At 37.5% G+C, this 19,216-nt stretch overlaps 1 protein-coding gene across 1 annotated transcript; it reads right to left on the reverse strand.

The window, feature by feature from the left end:
- Nucleotides 1-384: 384 nt before the first annotated feature.
- On the reverse strand, nucleotides 385-18,452 carry LOC116801188 (cAMP-dependent protein kinase catalytic subunit 3). The gene is made up of 8 exons (XM_032719286.1): nucleotides 17,593-18,452; nucleotides 12,400-13,077; nucleotides 3,350-3,518; nucleotides 2,881-2,990; nucleotides 2,574-2,819; nucleotides 2,332-2,513; nucleotides 1,653-1,730; nucleotides 385-945 (listed from the first exon to the last, which is right to left on the reverse strand). The coding sequence occupies exons 2-8, from the start codon at nucleotides 12,995-12,997 to the stop codon at nucleotides 820-822; spliced, it is 1,509 nt and encodes a 502-aa protein (XP_032575177.1). The 5' UTR covers nucleotides 12,998-13,077; nucleotides 17,593-18,452; the 3' UTR covers nucleotides 385-819.
- Nucleotides 18,453-19,216: the final 764 nt, after the last annotated feature.

Genomic DNA, 19,216 nt, shown 5'->3' on the forward strand with positions numbered 1-19,216 from the left:
AAACCGGAAAACGACAAAAGCGGTTGTGTCTAAATAAGAAAAGGCAAGCTTCCCAAACTTATAACGCCAAAGATTTAAAAAGATAAATAATTATAGTTTTATAAGAAAAATAAAAGTTTAAAGTCTCCCTTAACTTTAATAGCATTATTAAATTCCATTTTATTAATTGATTACATTATTTTATAAATAATCTATTTATTTATTTAAAAATGACAAAATCACATTTTTAAAGCAATGCGAAAAACAAGAACTGGACCGAAATAATATTAAATATATACCCAGCAAACAAAGATCATGCTCGTCAGCAAAGCGACTCGTGCTCGAGATTTGACAGATTTACGGATCGAAAACTAATCCCCCAAAAGTAAAGAAATATATTCGAAATTAAAATACAAAGGCTTGGCCAAATTTCAATTTGTATCACTTTATTCAACGTTTTACGTTAATATTTTTTGTTGTTTTTTAATAATATATTCTTCACTGTACTTTAGCTGTACTTTTATAGGTGTTTCTTTCTAGTTTTGGGGACTGCTCGCAATTTGAACATTTAAACAATTAAGTATATATAAATAATTTTAGACGTCACTCGCTAGACATAACATTACGGGTATAAACTTATTCTTACTATGTACGGGTGTATGTTTATGTATAGTCGTATTTTATAATATAGTTTATGTATATATTAGCATTACATATCATTGCATCAACACAGCACTTTAAACACTTAATTGCCAGTATAAATAATGAATGTTCTTGCTGTCGCAAATTATTACAAAATTTTCAACAGAAAACAAAAAACTACAATTTCTCGGCTCTTATTTAGAAATCATTGAAGTACTGCAAATCTCTTTGGTCTACTGCCTTGGCGGGCTTCCAATCCTTTTCGGGATAATCATCAAAATTTTTGGTATCCCCATCGTGATGTACATCGGGCAGAATTGGTGGCTATAAATGAGGAAAATTTGAAAAATTATTGTTTCGATTGTATATTATATTTTAAACTAATTATCGCATATTTATTTATATACGTATTTAAACTTGAGTAGAACCCCCAAAAACATGTTTTGGAAATTTTGAAAATATTCATAAACTATAATTTATAAAACTGACTTCTACTATAATAAGTTCTATTTGTTTCTAAATTTAGATCCATGAAATGGATGCGATGTGATTTTGAAAATCACATCAAACATACGTGGCTGGCTGACGGATAAAAGTTGCGAAATGTGCGCAAAATTCAGCACGTTTGTAACAATCACCAGTGACGCATTTAACCCAATGTCTCCCGCTGGACGGAGGCGTTCATGTGGGCAATTAACACCTTCTCCTTCTTCGGATGCGAAATGCCCCCTCCTTTTGTTACATTTCACTCGCACTTGGACCAACTAGATTTATGGCTCAAACACCCACCCAAAAGGCCGAAATAGACGCTGCGGTCATTAACTAAAGGCACAGCTAATTTGGAAAACTTATTTGTTTATTTGCTTTTAATTACGAGAACGTATGAAAATACATTGGCCGTCTGACAAAAAGCTGAGCCAAAAAATCAGTTTGCCAAAAGATCCACACAAAGTAATGACCCACAATTACTGATGAGATTAAAAAGGAAAACTCGGAGAACTCGGAAAATAGAGTGGACCCTTGAAGCTTACCTTAAGTTTCTTGCTGTAGACGTCATTCCAATTCAAGTGCTTGAACCAGCGATGCCTCTTCACGTCATCGGCGCCATTCTGTGGAATGAAATACAAAATATTGGACATAAATAACGTTTTGCATTTGGCTAGCTCGTGTTGCAAAAAAAAAAAAAACCCGCGACAAATCTATTAAAAAAAAGCAAAGGCGTGTCGACGAAAACGAAAATTCGTGGCTAGGTGAAAAATGATTTCGAAGAAAATGTATTAGGCTAACTGACAACGAGCATGTGCAGATCTATTTGTGATAGCCAACAATTAATTTTTGATATATGCGATGCAATTTTTAATGCCAGCAACAAAATCCGAACGCGACAAGTGTAAACAATTATCTATAAATATGCTGCCTAATAAGCCGGAAAATGTTAACGAAAGCCTTGCCAAATATTTTTATGAGACTATCTAAGGAAAGGGTAAAGGAGATCGTAGGGGTGAAAACAAATAAATAAACTTTGACAGTGCTAATTTTAATTTTCATTAAAAAAAATAGAATGAAACAAGCAGATGACTTCTTGATGGATAGTACGGCAGCTGAACAAACTTTATGCTCCAAATTATTTGTTTATCCATTCCATTTCCATGTTTGATCTTCGAGACTTTCTAAACTTATAGATTTGAGAATTCTGCATATGATTCTCACCTTCATGTTGCCTAGTCGCTTGGTTCTATCATTCACCAGCAGCTTTTTGATCAAGTCTTTGGCAATGGGATCCATATGTCGCTCCCACTCAATTTTACCGCTCAATATTTTCTCGTAGATTCCAAAGGGCTGTTCATCGTAGAATGGTGGGTATCCCACGAGCATTTCGTAGATGAGAACTCCTATAAAAGGATTCCAAAATTACAATTTCCATCCTTGTAAATGATCGAATTGAGACTCACCCAATGCCCACCAATCTACGGCTTTATTATGACCCTTGGACTGGATTATCTCAGGTGCTATATACTCGGGCGTTCCGCACAATGTCCAAGTGCGATCCCTGAGCTTTTTGGCAAAGCCAAAATCGGTTATCTTCAAATGGCCATCGCGATTGATCAGCAGATTCTCTGGCTTCAGATCGCGATAAACAATTTGCAGTGAGTGCAGGTATTCCAGGGCACTCACGATCTCAGCCGCATAGAAATTGGCTAAAATCGAAATCAGTTTTGTGATTTTTTATTTAGAAGATTTAATAGAATAGTTACTTACAGGTTTGACTAGTGAATTTTCCCGCATTTCGCAGATATGTGAACAGCTCCCCACCGCAGACATAGTCGAAAATCATATACAGATTTGAGTCATCCTTTGTGGACCACTCGCTGCATGTAGAAATATAATTTATTAATAGAATGTATAAACATTTTTAATTAATTAACAACTAAAATAAACGGAATACCAAGAAAGAAGTCTTGCAAATTTTGTTTAAGTGATATTGACCTTTAACTTCTGTTTGAACACAACAAAAAATTGTTATACATATGAGCAAGTAATGATGATTCAATTTTTCAATTTTGTACCCTTCAAAATATATAATCAAAGTTGGTTTAACTTTTTACATATAATAGGTTTGGTTATTTTCGCGTTCTTTTTTTTAGGAATATGACAGCTTTATTATCGATATTTTTTCAAAATATTTTAAAAATTATATATGCAATATTTTCCATATTGCTTTACTTACAGGCTGATGACAAACGGATGTCGTATTTCGCGCAATATATTCCGCTCGTTCTTAACGTGTTCAATCTGCTTGAGACGAATGACTTCGGTCATGGCCAGAATCTTCATGGCACAGTACTTCTCCGAAATGCGATCGCGACATAAGCAAACTCGTCCAAAGGTGCCCGTGCCTGAAAGGGAAAAAGGTGGTGGTGATGTAGGGTATCGTATAATCGAGTGCATCGAAGCCAAAACCGCAAACAGCGTTCTTAAATATCGGGGCATGCCCCATTTAAGTGTTTGCAAACGATATGGCAAAGGTCTCGGCTTAAACAAAACGTGAATGAGTGACAGACGAGGTAGAAATTATAGTGCTGAGAAAGTTAAAGTTTGATTTTACACCTATACGAGCTATTTAAATGCATTAGATACTTGTTTTTAATTTCTCCAGGATTGATTTACAATTAAATAGCTAAAAATATAATATTAATTTCCAATTACATTGTAACCTATAATTTTTAACTTACATGTATTTAAGTTTTAAACCCGTTGTTCTTGCAGTTCCCTATATTATATTCCCATTTAATGAGCGCTATCTTTAGCACCACTTTTCGAACCTCAACTGTTTGCATAATTACTGTTTTCACTGTCGAGCACGTTTTGAGGCTACGAAAGCCAGCTCGCTTCTACCACTACCACTACTACTTATACCACCAGGTAATATGACCAACATGGGTGTTGGCTTACACGCCCGCCCGAGATTTTCTCAACCTTGAGTTTTTAATTGGGCTAACGCCCGACTCGCTGGGCACTCGGTGGGCCAACGAGTGACTAACTGGCAGGAAAGGAAACACGGAGCGTGTGAGCCTCTCGCATTTCACGTAAACACTTTGGCCAGATACACTTGTTGTGGCCAAGAGCGACGGCTGAAAATTTCTTTCTTTTCATTTTCTCTGTTTTGTATTCCATGGCATGCCGAAGCAACAAAACGGCTACAAATTGATTTGTCTTATAAATCAGAAGCCGAAACGCAATCAAATCATTTCGAATTCGAAGCGGCCGGGGGAGTAGTGGGAAAAGTTTCGCTTTCTGCAGCTGCTTTTAGTTTTTCAGCACGTTTTCCCTGTGTGGTGTACGCGGTGTTGCCGTTCATGCCAACAATAATTAGCCGTGATTTTCAATGTAATAAAACAGAAGTGAGCAGAGTATTGAACTCGGCCACAGTTATATGCCACGTGCGTTCCTCCACGAAAAATCAAACAACACAGGCCGAGCAACTTGCCAGAATAGTTGGCTCCTTACAGCAGCGGTCAAGCAAAAAAAACAGAAAAAAAAGACCAAACAACTAAGAAAGTTTGCAATGCAAGAAAATTAAATAATTATGTAGTTAAAAAGTAATGACTGAGATAATTGCAACTGAAGAAGTTGATTTTCTAAGTATTATTCTACTAATTACAAAAAAAATAAATTTATAGGTTACAGCTTAGATTACTTAATAGATTCAGAAACTATAGATCATTTTTTATCATTTTGGTACTAATATTTTGCCTACAGCTGTTTGTGGGCGTGGGTGGTTGGGCTAAGTTCTACCCATATGGAAACACCTTGATGAGGCAAGCATTACGCGTGCAAATCAAAATATGATTCCCGACTTTGTAATTAATGAATTGTTCACTTCGATTACGTAGTTCAAATGACTCAGCAAGACAGTGGGATTATATAAGTTTTTGGGGATGGGCAAGCGGGGAAAGTGAGGGTGAAATGTCTAAGAGCCTTATTGATAAATCCCAGAGACAAGGCGCATTAATGAGCTCATAACACTTCCAGCGAAATTAGTTTGAAATTCATGCCTTAAAAGCAAATCTCCAAATTTCCAGAAATTCCACAGAAATATTCTATAATAGCCAAACAAATTGGCCGGGGAATGTTTAAAACATTTTTATAGGCACATTGTTCCAGTGCAAATAAACTCGAGCATGAGGAATCCCCAAAATCGAACTTTGAAACCTACCACTACTAAAAGTTGCATTAACTAATTAAACCCTCATAGATAAACAGCACATAAAACATGCATACGCGGAAAATATTTATAAGAAAAATGCCTAGCAATTGCCTTGGCATTCAAAATTAATAACTTGGCTAAGCGGAAAATAAATATTTAATTCATGCCAAACGAAATAAATCAATCAGATATAACTACATCCAATGATGGATTATTTCACGATTTGAATTCAAATTTGTAGTCGAAATGGCAGACACCGGCACATTGCATGGTATTGTGATTACGAAGCGTGAAGAAAATCGCAGGAAATAATGAAAAATATTTGAGGAAAAGGTATGGGTAAAATCGAAAAGTTCTGGCTGGCAACAAGTTGCATGCCTTGCATGGTGGCACATGGCCAGTGTGGAATAATTCCGGCGGCTTTGCTTCGGATAAAATAGTTTTTTAAATATTTACACGCTTTTATAGTGGAAAATTTTGTCGAACCATATTCATAATTTCTGTTAGGGAATGTAGAAGGGTGCTGGTAAAATAAACAACCGAAAGGCTTTGTTTAAAATCAGAAATCTCTAGTGCAGTTGGTACAGTACTGAGTAATCGTATATAATCACATCCATATACCAATTTTCATTAAAAAATCTTTTTTTTTTTCACTGAAAAGTAGATGTATTTTAGAGAAGTGAGCTGCCGTTTAATAACAGTGGATCTTAAGCCCATCCTAATGCTGAAATAACACCGCATAAGCCACTGGTTAATGTCAGTACAATGACTGTGTGAATGTTCAATCCACGCTTATAGTCCTAAATACTCTTGAAGCTGGCTTTCCAAAGAGAAGCAACATCTTCGCACTTGGCAAACATTTAAAAAGATCTCTTAGCACCTCATACACATGTGCACGATCCACTCCACCTCAAGTCGGTTTCGACTAGTGCGAAAGGAAAGTGCTTTTACCAATGTTTTAACTACCACTTCCACTACCTCAGTCGCCAACTGGCCGCCGGCTGATCCTAAATGTCTGGCCAAAGTGAAATTGTGACAGCTGTGGAGCAGACAAGCTCGAGACTAAACACTGCACTGAAAAAAATCAGCCGGATTATGAGCAAGAATTTTAAAAAGTATAAAGTAATAATAAGATTGCAGATAGTGAACCAGATAGAGATACATAATACCAAAATTTAGAACGATAGAACGCCTAAGTTTCAGAAATACACAATTTTTCGCTCAGTGCCAGCTCAGTCTTCAGACGCAGCCGCAGACGAGCGACCAAGTCGATAGGCGGCCACAATTAAAGTCTGGCCGAGATGTGGCCAAACCTGTTGGCAATGGAGAAGCAGGCGGAGCACACAAAGTTGCACATATGCAACTGCAAAAAGTGCGTGGAAAAAGGCGATACATATTTTACATAATACACGAAACTTTCTATTTGACGAAACGATGCCATAAACTGTCCAGTGAAATTGCCATCCCATGGATGCACTTCGTCCGTCCGCCTGACACTGCGCATCTGATGGATGAATGACTGGATGGAATGGATGCCTTTCGTTTGCGCTGGCAAATAAAAATCATTGCGTATCTGTTTCTGTATTTAATAAAATTGTGTGCGCCAAAAGTCAAAATACTGTAAAAAGTTTCGCGAAACGCAGAGCATGTAAATGCGAATATAAACTTGGCACCATTTGCAGTTCTCGCCAGCTGCCGCACCAAGTTAAATAAAGTTAATTGCGTTTTATGCAGTTCGTCGAGGCAAAGTTTGTTTAAAGATTCATAAATAAAGGAAGACCGAGTGAGAGAGCTCGGAGCTTCAGAGGCCAGGTTAAAAATAATACTGCCACGATCGTAAGTTTAAACATTTCCAAATAGGCATTAAAATCGGATTTTTAAGCTGTTGTAAATAATAATAAACAACGCAAATTTAGGTCGCGTGATAATTGCTGACTGACTGTTCTAATTAAGTTCTCCGCTGAAACTCATTGTTGATATTGCAATTCGTACTTTTAAGATACGATCTTTCCGGTTCTTATTTATTTGGGTTACAAAACTACTCATTTCTACTCTTTGCTAATTGTAATAATAAAGGGGTGTCAAAGCTCACACTTCAGTTGCAAATTTCCAGTTGAATTATATATTGACGCATATTAAAATAAAAATGGAAGCTACCAAAAATATTTGCAAATCATATCTGTCCATGGTCATATACAAAAATACATTTTTACTTGACAGAGAATAAAATAAATTGATAAATTAAATTAAAATCGTAATTCTCAGAATCAATTGCAGTTTAAATCAATGCTGAAAATATATAGAACTGTGATCTTCTAGGAAATCATTTATAAAATATAATATTTATGGAATGTATAAAACTGTGATCTCGTAGGAAATCATGTATAAAATATAATATTAATGGAATATATAGAACTGTGAGCTTCTAGGAAATCAGTTATAAAATACAATATTAATGGACAGAACTAAAATATATAAAAATTCTCTTTTAATTTGCGTTGAAACAAACAAATAATGTATTAAATATAAATAGTATATATATATTTAAATACTATAACATGAACTTTCAACTATCTATCAACTTTCTAGAAGGCTTTCTTTGCAATTCTTCCTGGTTTATAGCCTTGCATGAATGTGTAAAGATCTGTACTGCGGAAATTACCTATCCGCCCACCGAACACCTCTCACCTTGCCCCATCACCCTTCCACTTGCGACATCCCAGTCATAACTTATGCGATTTATGACACTTTCGAAGCAGATGTTTACCATTTACCACATGGCATCTAGAAATTAGCCCACCTGCCCCTGCCTGTCGATGATGTTTTCACATTTGTCAAGTTTTTACATCGCAGCTTTACAAGACCGCCAAGTGGTGGGGGCGTGATCGAACATAAATCTGATATTGAAATATAGAAAATCATTTCGCCCCATTCCGTCTATTTCAATTCAATTTGCCTATATTCGCCAGTTGCAATATGCATTTTTAGGTCACCTTTTTAAATAAGACACAAAGGAGGCGAAAAGTGTGCTTATAACGCAGTTTTATATGCATATGCTAGTTTAATGTTTAAAAGACTTGGATCCCAACTGGGTCCCCAAAAACTCAAAAAAGGAGGGTCGAGTGTTGGGAGCTTTTGGTTTTCGGCACATTGCCAAATAATATTTTTCTATAATATTTGCTTATACGCTGGCTCGATTTTGTTGAAATGAAATTCACATTTTCCTCGGGAGCCTCGCAAAGTTTACAGAGATCGGGCGAGACGAATCCAAATTTTCCATGCGATCGTAAATTTCCCGTTGACTGATTTTGTCTTTTCATGCGGCGAGCAGAGTCGACATTATTATTACTTATACAGAAAAATACACATATATTTTGTTAGGCACTTAGCGGCACATCACAAAAAAAGCGACCAGGAATACCTATACCATTTTCCATTTGAACTATGAGTTATACTTTGCAGACGCAATGTCGACACACAACTTGTTGTTCTACATGGACCAACAACACGGGGACATGTGTTTGCTATCAGACAAAAAAAAATTGATTGGCCTTTATTATTTAAAAATCAATTTATGCTAAAAGCACAAAAGACAGCCCCGAAAGGAATTCCTGCCACACACGCCGTCTGACACTCGACGATTTCAATTTGATTTCAATACGAATTCAATTTGATTTCAATTGGCAAACGGCATCGGACTCTTGTGTTTTGCCCAATTTTATGTCCCATCTGAATTGTGTTTCCCAGAATCGTGCGTAAATATTTATCTTTGCCAAATCCATCAATCAATGGGCAGCCTAAAAGGATTGTTAGCTCAAAAATATACCTTAGCACGATCCATTGAAAAATCCGCAGAGTACAGACACCCCCCCACTGGGAATATTTGTCAAGTTGATATATTGGCTGCGGAGACCTGAGAGAAACATAAGGTCAGCACCTCAATTGTCAGAGATTTCCGCATTGGTACTACTTAGTCAAAAAAAAGTGGGCCACCGAACAAAATTTATAACTTTTTCGCCGCTAACTGATGGGGTTATTGATCCTTTGCGGATATATAGCGAGCGCACTTTCCAACAATTTATACAATGCTCGAGCACTAGGCAAATTTTAGAATTTTTAATGACCCAATTGATCGCCCGAGAACACATTTCACATTTCCAAAGTAATGACTATCAGACCGTTTTGCGCTCTTAATTCAGCATTTTCGAATTTTTTGGCTGTGCCAATTTTCGGGATTTTGGATAAGGATCCGCAAACGATCTTGGTTATTAAAGGAGGCATGTGTGCATCATTCAAAATAATTTAATTACACATCAAACCATGCAGTTTAGTTTATACTTTGATAAATATACAATCCCTCAAAAGATCCTGGTTTGACTTCTTACAGAAATGCGAACTTTCTTCCCGGATACTTTAGCAATGATAAGACATGAACTTTCACTCAAATAAATGCATTGCTGCTGAGACAGGCAAGACTTCAACTTCAATTCAGTTTCCCGAGACGAGCATTTCCTTGTTTGGCATTTTCTGATTGTTGATCCATCGTATCACATGCAGCCAGAACGTGAACAAATAAAAACATGTTTTGTTTGTTTCCCTAGAGGAAAACAAAAGTTATACTGTGCTGTTTTCGAAAATTTGAAAACATTTCTTGGAAAATCTTCACTCAGGAAAAACCCCCCTTTTTTAAAGGAGACCTGAGGTCGCTGGTTTCATCAATGGGATTTGCGAAACAACTATCAATATTTATAGTAAATCTTGAGGGGCACATGTTTAGAGTTGGCAAATGTTTTTGTTTCGTTTCAGTGCGGGTTTTGTTCATATTTTCTTGCCATATTGTTTTCAGCATACACTGGCTTTTCCTCAATTATGGCGATGATGTTCACTTCTATCCATCGCCTGTTAGTGTTATTATCGGCAGGGGAATGGGGTAAAATGGACCGGCTGATTATCCGCATGCCCTAATAGACGCGTGACTCACTGCCATTTATAATCGAGCAACCCAACCCAACCATTCCCATTTCATCTGGGATATCCGGTCTGGTTTATTTACTTCTTACGGATTTCTCTCGAAAATCGCACTCAATACCTTCTGGGCTCTGGCAGAAATCCATGCTATATAACTCATACGGCGTGTGGTACACTCTAAACACTCTGGAAAGCAGATACGGAAGGGAACTCAGCGGAATTACTCATATCGCGGAAGTGCTGTTGATTGATTAACTTTAAACAATGATCGAACATAGTCGAAATGGTCAGTATATCCTATACTTTATAGGGCAAGTTTTGTAAGGAGGTATACACGATAATGATTGACATTTATTATACATTAACTGACTGACCAGCATTTCATTTTATAAAAATACAACAAGGCCTATGGCAAAAATTTTAATAACTAGTAATTGATAAATGCATTTGATTTGAGATTGTATCAAGAGTGCGAAAACTTAATCTCCATTAAATTTAATTACCTAGGAACAATGAAAAAGTGATTGCTAAATGAAATTACAATATTCCCAGAAGCGATTTTAAGCAGGCAGCTAAAAGCCATTAGCTCCCACAATGGATTCTAAAAACATATAGCTTTCATTAATTTGTTAAAGTACAAAAAACGGCGAGAACATAAAACAATTTAAAAGGTAATTGCAGTCCGAAGAAAAGCCATTTGTTACTCCCACAATATTTCAGCGATTGTTTAAGTTGGCCTTACCATCTTGGAACCGAAACGATCGGTTAACAAAGCCATTTAAATGATTTTGATAGTAAGGGAAAACCAACAAATTGATCACACGTGTAGCCGAGGAAATGTTGTGGTAATAAATCAGGAAAATGCCCTGAACTCACCTCAAACTGAAGTAAATATTTATGCCACAAGGCTTAATGAGTGCTTGAATAGTGTACTAAATTTAGTCGGCTACTAAATGAGGGCCGCTTTGCTCACACCGAAGACGTCAAAATGGGAAAATAAATCAAAATATTATGGGCATTAATTGGCCCAGCGTCTATGGCGGGTACGTAAGACCCATTGATGATCCTAAGCAGAATCCAAGAATATATAATCGTACGTAAACGAACTCACTTTAAATATTGTCTAAATTAAATTTTACGCAAGCCAGATCGCCGCGTAGCAATGAAAACAATTCCCTGGCCCGCTGTGGTGCGAAAAGCTCATAATAATCATAATACTCGTCCGAGCTCCTAGTCTTCCTCACTGCCTCATTCAATTTGCGTAATCAATAAGAATTTATTTATGCATAAAGCCAATAAAAAGCAATAGAAAACTGTAGCTGACGCTGAGCTAAGAAACTAAGAATAAGAAACTCACTCATACCGACGTGCTCGAAAAATGAGGTAATAAATATTTGAAATTAAATCGTTGAGCGAAATCAAAGAATACCAAACAAAAGGCATAGAAAAAGTAAAACAATTGTATTTGAATACATTTTTTCCTGCTCCAGATGAAACAACCGGGTATGAAAACGAATTGATTGAACAGGTGAGAAAACTCTTTTAATTAAATGGAATAATCAAAGTAAAGAAATTGCAGCGGCGAGTTTTCCATTTTTGACAGGAATAGAAGTGATTCCCACGAATTTAGCCAGAAATTTTTGGCTTACTGCAAAACGAAGCAGTCCAGACAGCAAGTGGATAATTGCTTTGAGGAATCTTGGAAATGTTTTGTAAAATAATGATTTTATTTTAAGAGAGGGGTTTATACACATTTTTAAGTCCAAACATTTTATAATAAATCGCAAACGATTTTACTACAATTAGAAAGGTATCAATGCAAAATCAAAAACTGCGCTATTTGGGTTAAAACAACATCGATAAATCAGCCTTTGACCTAATCAAACCTTGACTCTTTCCATCTGACCCAGAAGCGAAAGAGTATTGTTGGCATCAGTCTAAACAGTTTGCCTGGGAAAATCAACAAACACGCGAAACTATCGATCGAAACCGAACCGTACACTATCATACGCAACCGCGCGACAAGTTGAAGGTTGGAAGGCGTGGGACCTTAACATCAATCATACGCCCCGTGGGGCTAGTGTAAACAGCATCCGACTTACCCACTGTTTTGATTATCTGGTAATCGTCCAAGTGGTATTTGCGCACTCCCTTCGCGGTCTGGACACTGCTGCTCTCCTCGGACTCGTCGTCATCCTCCTCGTCATCGGTCTCATTGCCATCGTCCTCCTCGATGCTCTCGCTGGAATCGTGGGTGGCGTCATCCGCATCCCGGCCGTTGCCCTCCTCCTCGTCCTCGTCGTCCTCCTCATCCTCCTCGTCGACGTCATTGTCATGGTCAGCGGAACTGGTGGTGGTGGTGGTGGCGGTGCTGCTGCTCCGGCTGTTGGTCGCCGGATCGGGTCGCTGCTGCTCCTGCTCCGGATCCTCCTCGCTGTAATCGGACTCCAGTGGATCGGATGACTCGCTTGAGGCTACATTGCTGCTACTTCGGCCGTTCGAGCGGCCCAATTTGAATGTGAATGTTGTCTCTGTGTTGCTGCTGTCATTTGCTGTTGTGCTGTTGTTTGATGGAATTTTCTTCTTGTACGCCGACGTCATCGTGTTGCCGCTTCCGTTTCCGGTTGTCAATTTTGATGTGGATTCTCCCGTGCCGGATGACAAAGGCGTGCAGAAGCGGGCACAAGTCGCCGTGGACATCGCTGTCGCAATCCTCGCCTGCGGTTTCCCGATTGTCCTTGCCGGAGTTCCTGTCGTCCCGTTGTCTCCTGTCGCTTTTCCTGCAATCGAATGGATTGGAAATGAATTGTCGAGTTATATTTGGATAACAAAGCAAATAGCCGGGCGTGTGATTGATTGAAAGCAGTTCGGGAAAGGGGTTACACTTGCCGTAATTACAAAGCTGTAACGTTGCTCTTTTGGTTTAACAGTTCACATAACGATTTAAGTACAATGTATTATGGTGTCAAAATATAATTAACTACCCAACTAAATCATTTCAAGACTAAACAACCGTTTAAAAATTTAAGTTCTATTTTTGTTGAGTTGCCCATTTATACTTCAATTTTAAATTTAAGTATTGATCTTGAGCGCTTAAGGGTATTTTAATGGCATACTAAAACAGATAAATATGCCATTTTGATATTCCTGAAAAACTAATCAATAAATTTATGCTGTATATATTTTATATATTTTGGTTGTGCACTATAGAAGATATATCTTTGCCTTTGACCTCAAAACATTTGAGGAAACAATTACGCCATTTCCACCATTTACCTGCATTCTTTTCATTTACTTCCCGTTCTTTAAGTTCGGTTCACATATCCATTAAAAGCCCAGTACGCTCGACTAAATGCCGCCTCCATTGTTCTTTCAAATTGCCTTGGGGTGTATTTATACGCCGAATCCCACCATCCAAACCAGCCAAGTCCAGTCCAGTCCGCTCCCATTGCCAGACCATGGTCGATTAATTAACCAGCCGAGGATAGTGATGATGGCTTTGTATTTGGGCCCGGTCCACTCATTGTAGTGTTCGTAAATTGAAAGTGAAATGGAATGGCCGCCGGTCAGATGTTCATACATATGTACTACTATGCATCGAGCAACAAGTGTTTTATCAACTGAGCGACAGGCGTCCGGACAAAAGGCATTCTAAACTGTCAGCCTAGGAAAATTGAGTTCGCGTGCCAAAGGGTTTCCACCGCCGACACAATGGAGGCTGCAGTCCCGTTAATATCACATACTAATATTATTAATAACAATGGCTGCAGTCTTGATTCAATTTGATGGCTGCCCGGCTGCCAACAAAAGGCAATCCCCCGACACAAAGGCAATTTCTTGAGGTTCGCCTTAATGCCCCACCGATGCATTTAACTGAAGAAATAATAAAGTCGATAAAACGGTATTGAGGTCGGTCCACCCGAAATGCAAAATCGAGATGGACGCATCCGACTATAAAATCAATATCCATCTATATGGCGCTGCTATCCGCATATTCTTGGCTGGCCTGAGTGGCTTTTATTGTTTAAGCACTGGCCGGGGCAATCTAGGCCAGTTGGTCCATAGAAGAGCATTCGATTGACTCGAGGATGCACAATGGCGCCCAACCAAAATGTGCACTGGAGGGCAGGGATTGATGCGCATCATTAACTACAGCTTTGGCTGTTCGAAGGCCAAGAAGATGACAATAGATTAGTCAGGCGTGGCATTTGACTACCGAGCATCGAAAGGGTTTATTGCCAATTTCGATGAAAGGGAATATATTTGCAGAAATGTAAAAAACTTCAAGCTCAAGTGAAAATAAGTACTAAACAAAGGACGAGAAAGTGATGTAATCGTAATATAGTTCACGAAAATAAAATAAATAATAAATAAATAAATAATTCATTACAATTATACATAGACTTTTCCATGAAATTTGATTAATTTAAAAGGGTTTCGTTTTTAAACCTGGTATCATCTCACTTAACTTCGCAGTTGTCTTACCTACGTAACAAATTTCTTACCCACTGCAATTGACACGCCTCAAAAAGCAACCGCTGATAAACCTGGATTTACGTAAATATATTTAACTGCGCCTCAAGAAATATTAAGTATACGTATGGATATGCATATCTATATCGCTTTATTGTAGCAAAGCTTGTAAGTAGAACGTTTTGATATTTGCGAAAAATACCAGCCGACAATTTCTGGGAATATTTCCTTAAGCCATCGCTTTGTTTTGTTTTTTTTTTTAGTATTATTATTATTACACATACATTAATTTTATGAACGACTGTCACTCAGGATTATTTACGTACGCGTTCGAAATGTTTGCACTTTTTCGGTTCGAAAATATGAAAATGAAACGCCAACGCATTAAAGTGCGGAAATATAAATTAAAGTTGTCTAAGGCAAAGTGCATGGATTGTTTTGAGAATAATTTTTCAAAAATTATTGTAGACAATCACTCGGGCTGTAAATTAGCAAAGTGGCCAAAAGAACCAAGAAGCATAAACAACCGAACGTTCAGTCCTATATGCAGATATATATATACATATATATTCACATATACCCACTTACACTCTGAAGATCGGCCCCATTCACCTTGGCGGCTGCCAAATTTGAAAATGGAAATGGAAATTGGGGTCGTCGTTGCCAGCCAGCCAGTCAGCCAGCCAAATGTTAAATTGTTGCCTAATCTTCCGGTGGCCAGCACTGTTTTTTTATTTTTTTTTTTTGTTTTTGCTGCTCTTGTAGCTGCTTCCACTTTTCGTGAATGGAAAACGCAATAAAAAGTATATACTATGTGCCTCGTACTAACGTTAAACTCAAGAACTAGTGCCTGCGAGATAAGATGCTAAGATCAGGTGGTGAATGGGGTGTGAGATTGCGCAAGATCAGGGTTATCTTCTTCTGAGGAGTGGATTTACAAATTTTGATTAAGAGACGAGTTCCGTATAAGGGCTAATAAACGTTTTATGACGTTTACTTTGGAAAGCTAAGTCAAATAATATACAAATTTCGAAATAAATAAGAAAGATATTTTCCTATTTGCACTTTTTTTGCAATCCAGAATGATTATATAGTTTAATCCAGAGAATGGAACACATACTTATATTCCTTTAAAACCCATTCAAAATATTTCTACACAAATCTTATTTATGGAGCTAAATTCAATAAATTATTCGGTATAACTTTTATGCTTAAGGAAATTTCCCCGAAAAAATAATGAAACTTTTCCCATGGGCCTTATAGCTCACCTAACATAAAGACACTTGATTTATTCGGAAAATCAGCGAATATATTTTAAAATGCTAAGCAAGAGAAGATTTCCTAATCTTGTGACTGCAAGCCAATTGACCTTTTGATAGGGGAAATTAATTTGGGGTGCAATGTTTGCAACATTTATTAATTCGCTGGGCGACCCAGCGCATAAATTGTGTGCTTAATTAATTAAGAACAGCGCGCGGCGATTTGTTTAAAAATATGTGCACGAATTTATAGATAGCTTATTTTTTTTATAAAAAGAAAGTGTCTCATATTAATATCATCGTCATCGGTGTATTTTCGAATTTTGCTGTAGGCGTTGGCATTAATAATATTTTTCGTACGCCAGGATATGTAATTAACTGAATAAGTGCATTCACTTGAATTAATGATGGCGGTGTTACGAAAACGAAAATTCATTGGCCATTTTCGGTTGATGAAATAAGGATTGTCACCCCACTCCCATGCGTTTGTGGCTAATAAACCCCAAATGGCAATAATCGTCAAAAATAATGCCGGCTAAATGTAATCATAACATAAATATCATGAGCCACACGCTTTGTTTTCGTTATAAGTATTTTCACTGGGAGTTGGTTGGTTTTCCCAAACTCACATAAGGGCGATACAGATTTATGGTCTTGGATTTGTTTTTATGGAGCAAGTACTTCCGTTGTCCTTGTGCTAGTTCCTCACTGTACTTGGTTAGGGAAACATATAAACATTTATGCGTATGGAGAAGTTGGGGAATAGATTTCGAAAGTCCTTGGCTGAGTTGGCGGAAAGTTATTGAAGCGCGACATGAAGAAAAGCCATTTAAATGGGGTCACCTGAATGCAAATAGCTGGCAGATTTTGAAAGAGAGGGTACAAAGTTCATCTTTCTTGAGTTTTTAAGAATAACTCAAATATTTTTAGAATTTTTTAAATATTTACTATTTGCAGGGAAGAATCTAATAATTTATCACGCTTTCTGAACTTTGAAATGTTCAAGAAGATTCAAAATATTTTACACGCCTTTTTTAATTTTATCTGAATGAAAAATTTGATTTCTTGCAAATGATACATACTATAAAAGAATGAATGTTAAATTTTAATTTCTGGGAAATATAATCCCAAAAACTAATCAGATATATTTAAAGCGATTTACAACTTTAGTTGCTAACATGTTTTTAGTTGCAAACAGACTTTTTTAACTTTTTATTCCTAACTCTGATTTTAATATTTCTTTTAACATTATGAGGCGTTAGATCTTCCAGCTTCATTTTAATGTTTAAAGACACATCAATCTACGAATCAAATAAACTTAATGACTGCATTAGCAAGATCTCAAAGTATCTAAAAAAACCCACACTTTCCACTCCAAATATCAAGATTTAGCCCGCCATGTGAGGTGTAATTTGCTAATTGCACTAATTAAATCGGCTCGCCTAATTATAGTACTCGCAGCTTAATCATCAAACGAATTTATCTCCACATTTTGTTTTGGAAAGCAAGACATTTATGATTTGTTGCTGGCTTCCACTTTTTACACTGCCCACTATTACTCACCGAGCTAAATTTTGAGATCCAAAGTTGCCGGCCGTCGTCGTTGCCTTTGGTTTGGTTTTTGTTTTGGTTTTTTGTTTTTAGCTTTTTGGTTTTTGTTTTTTTCTACTTTACGATCCCACAGCCGATCTATATTTATTGTTGTTGTCTGGTTGGTGAGTTCTGATTCTGAATTTTTTGCTGGAGCAAAATTTGAACGCTTGCGAAATTGTTAAAAATAAATATGTTACTTTAAGAGCGCACGATTTTCCGCGACTAGCCGTCGATTTCGATTTTTCCTTCGCTTCTGGCCGGCAATAATAACAGAAAAAAGGCGAAAAACCGCTGAAGCCGACACAGAAACAGAAATAAACTCAACACTCAGCGTTTCTCGGCGGGGGGTGGGGGGTATAGGTATAGGTATTACGGGTGTTATAGGTATACGGTGGCCATAGGTATTATTTTTTTCAGATCGACTGGACACACCGATCGCGATTTGCTTTATTTATGTCACTTTTTTCGTGGGTTTTTCTTCGGTTTTTTTTGTTTTTGTTTTGTTGCTAAAGGTGCCGCTTTGTTTTGTTTATATACGCTGGGATCGTGAGATCCGAGAGATCTAGAATTTCCGGTTTTTACAGCGCAGCTTGCAGTTTTTCTTCTGTTTTTTTAGTTAGTTTCCTCCGCTGTGCCAGCAGATTGCCAAATTAGTTAAACTGAGCGCAATTAATCAAACGTGATGATTGCAAACTTTGAATGTTTTTTTTTTGCTTGCCTAGTCTGCAGACCAATGTCGAGTTTTCCAATTTTCTTTCGGATGATTTCTGAGTGTTCTGTGGTGTTTTTTTCTTGGTTTGACCAGCCGCTTCCACGTTTTGCACGAAACTGAAACGTAAAATCTGCGAATCGCTTGCCACAGCTCTCGACGTCGACGTCGCAGTTGGCAGCGCAGTCGTGGTGGTTCGGAAAAGGGGGCGGCATTGTCGGGAGGGGCGGGGCATTGGCCAATGATGACGATGGTAATAATGATGCTGCTGATGGTGGCCAAGGGGAGGGGGAGAGATGGCTTCGGGATGCTCGCTTGATAGTCGGATGTGTTTGTGTTTGCTCTCCATGTGTGCAGATATTTGGTTTTGGCCAAGTGTCCCGAGTGCCGTTCCATTTGAGGACCTAAACGCTTTTGCGGCAACAGGATCATCGCCATCAGGATGGCGGAGGCGGTTCGGAATCAATGATGGCGACAAGGACAACACCATCACGGAACTGAAAGTCTTTGCAGCGACCAAAGTTTATAATAATTAATCTAGAAGATACATTGATAAAAAAGTAGATATTTTGTCGCTGCGTAGACAACTTTTTACATATTTTTATGATAATTTTAATAATATTTTACATTGTTATCATAAATAAGAAAAATTCTATATTATATTTCTTATGAAATATCTTTTTATCTTTTTTAACTACGTTTTTTACGATTTTACCTGATTTAAGTAATCATAAATAAATAATAAATGTAATCCTGAACCCTGAGTTGGGTAGTTTATACAAGGATTGGTTTTCCTTAAGCTGCTTTAACAGACACATTGCCTGCGAAAAGTCGGAAAATTGTAATAAATGTAGGATTTTCCCAAGTGTAGGAGTTTCAGCAGAC

The sequence above is a fragment of the Drosophila sechellia genome, chromosome 3L (assembly GCF_004382195.2).
Source record: "Drosophila sechellia strain sech25 chromosome 3L, ASM438219v1, whole genome shotgun sequence".
Taxonomy (NCBI): Eukaryota; Metazoa; Arthropoda; class Insecta; order Diptera; family Drosophilidae; genus Drosophila; species Drosophila sechellia.

Bases quoted from the DNA above. Each gene is read 5' to 3' on its own strand.
- LOC116801188 (XM_032719286.1), bottom strand. From the start codon at position 12,997: ATGTCCACGGCGACTTGTGCCCGCTTCTGCACGCCTTTGTCATCCGGC. The intron at 3,519-12,399 runs GTAAGTCGGATG...TTTCCCTTTCAG, and splicing joins CCAGATAATCAAAACAGTGG to GCACGGGCACCTTTGGACGA. The intron at 2,820-2,880 runs GTAAGTAACTAT...TTTCGATTTTAG, and splicing joins AAAATTCACTAGTCAAACCT to CCAATTTCTATGCGGCTGAG.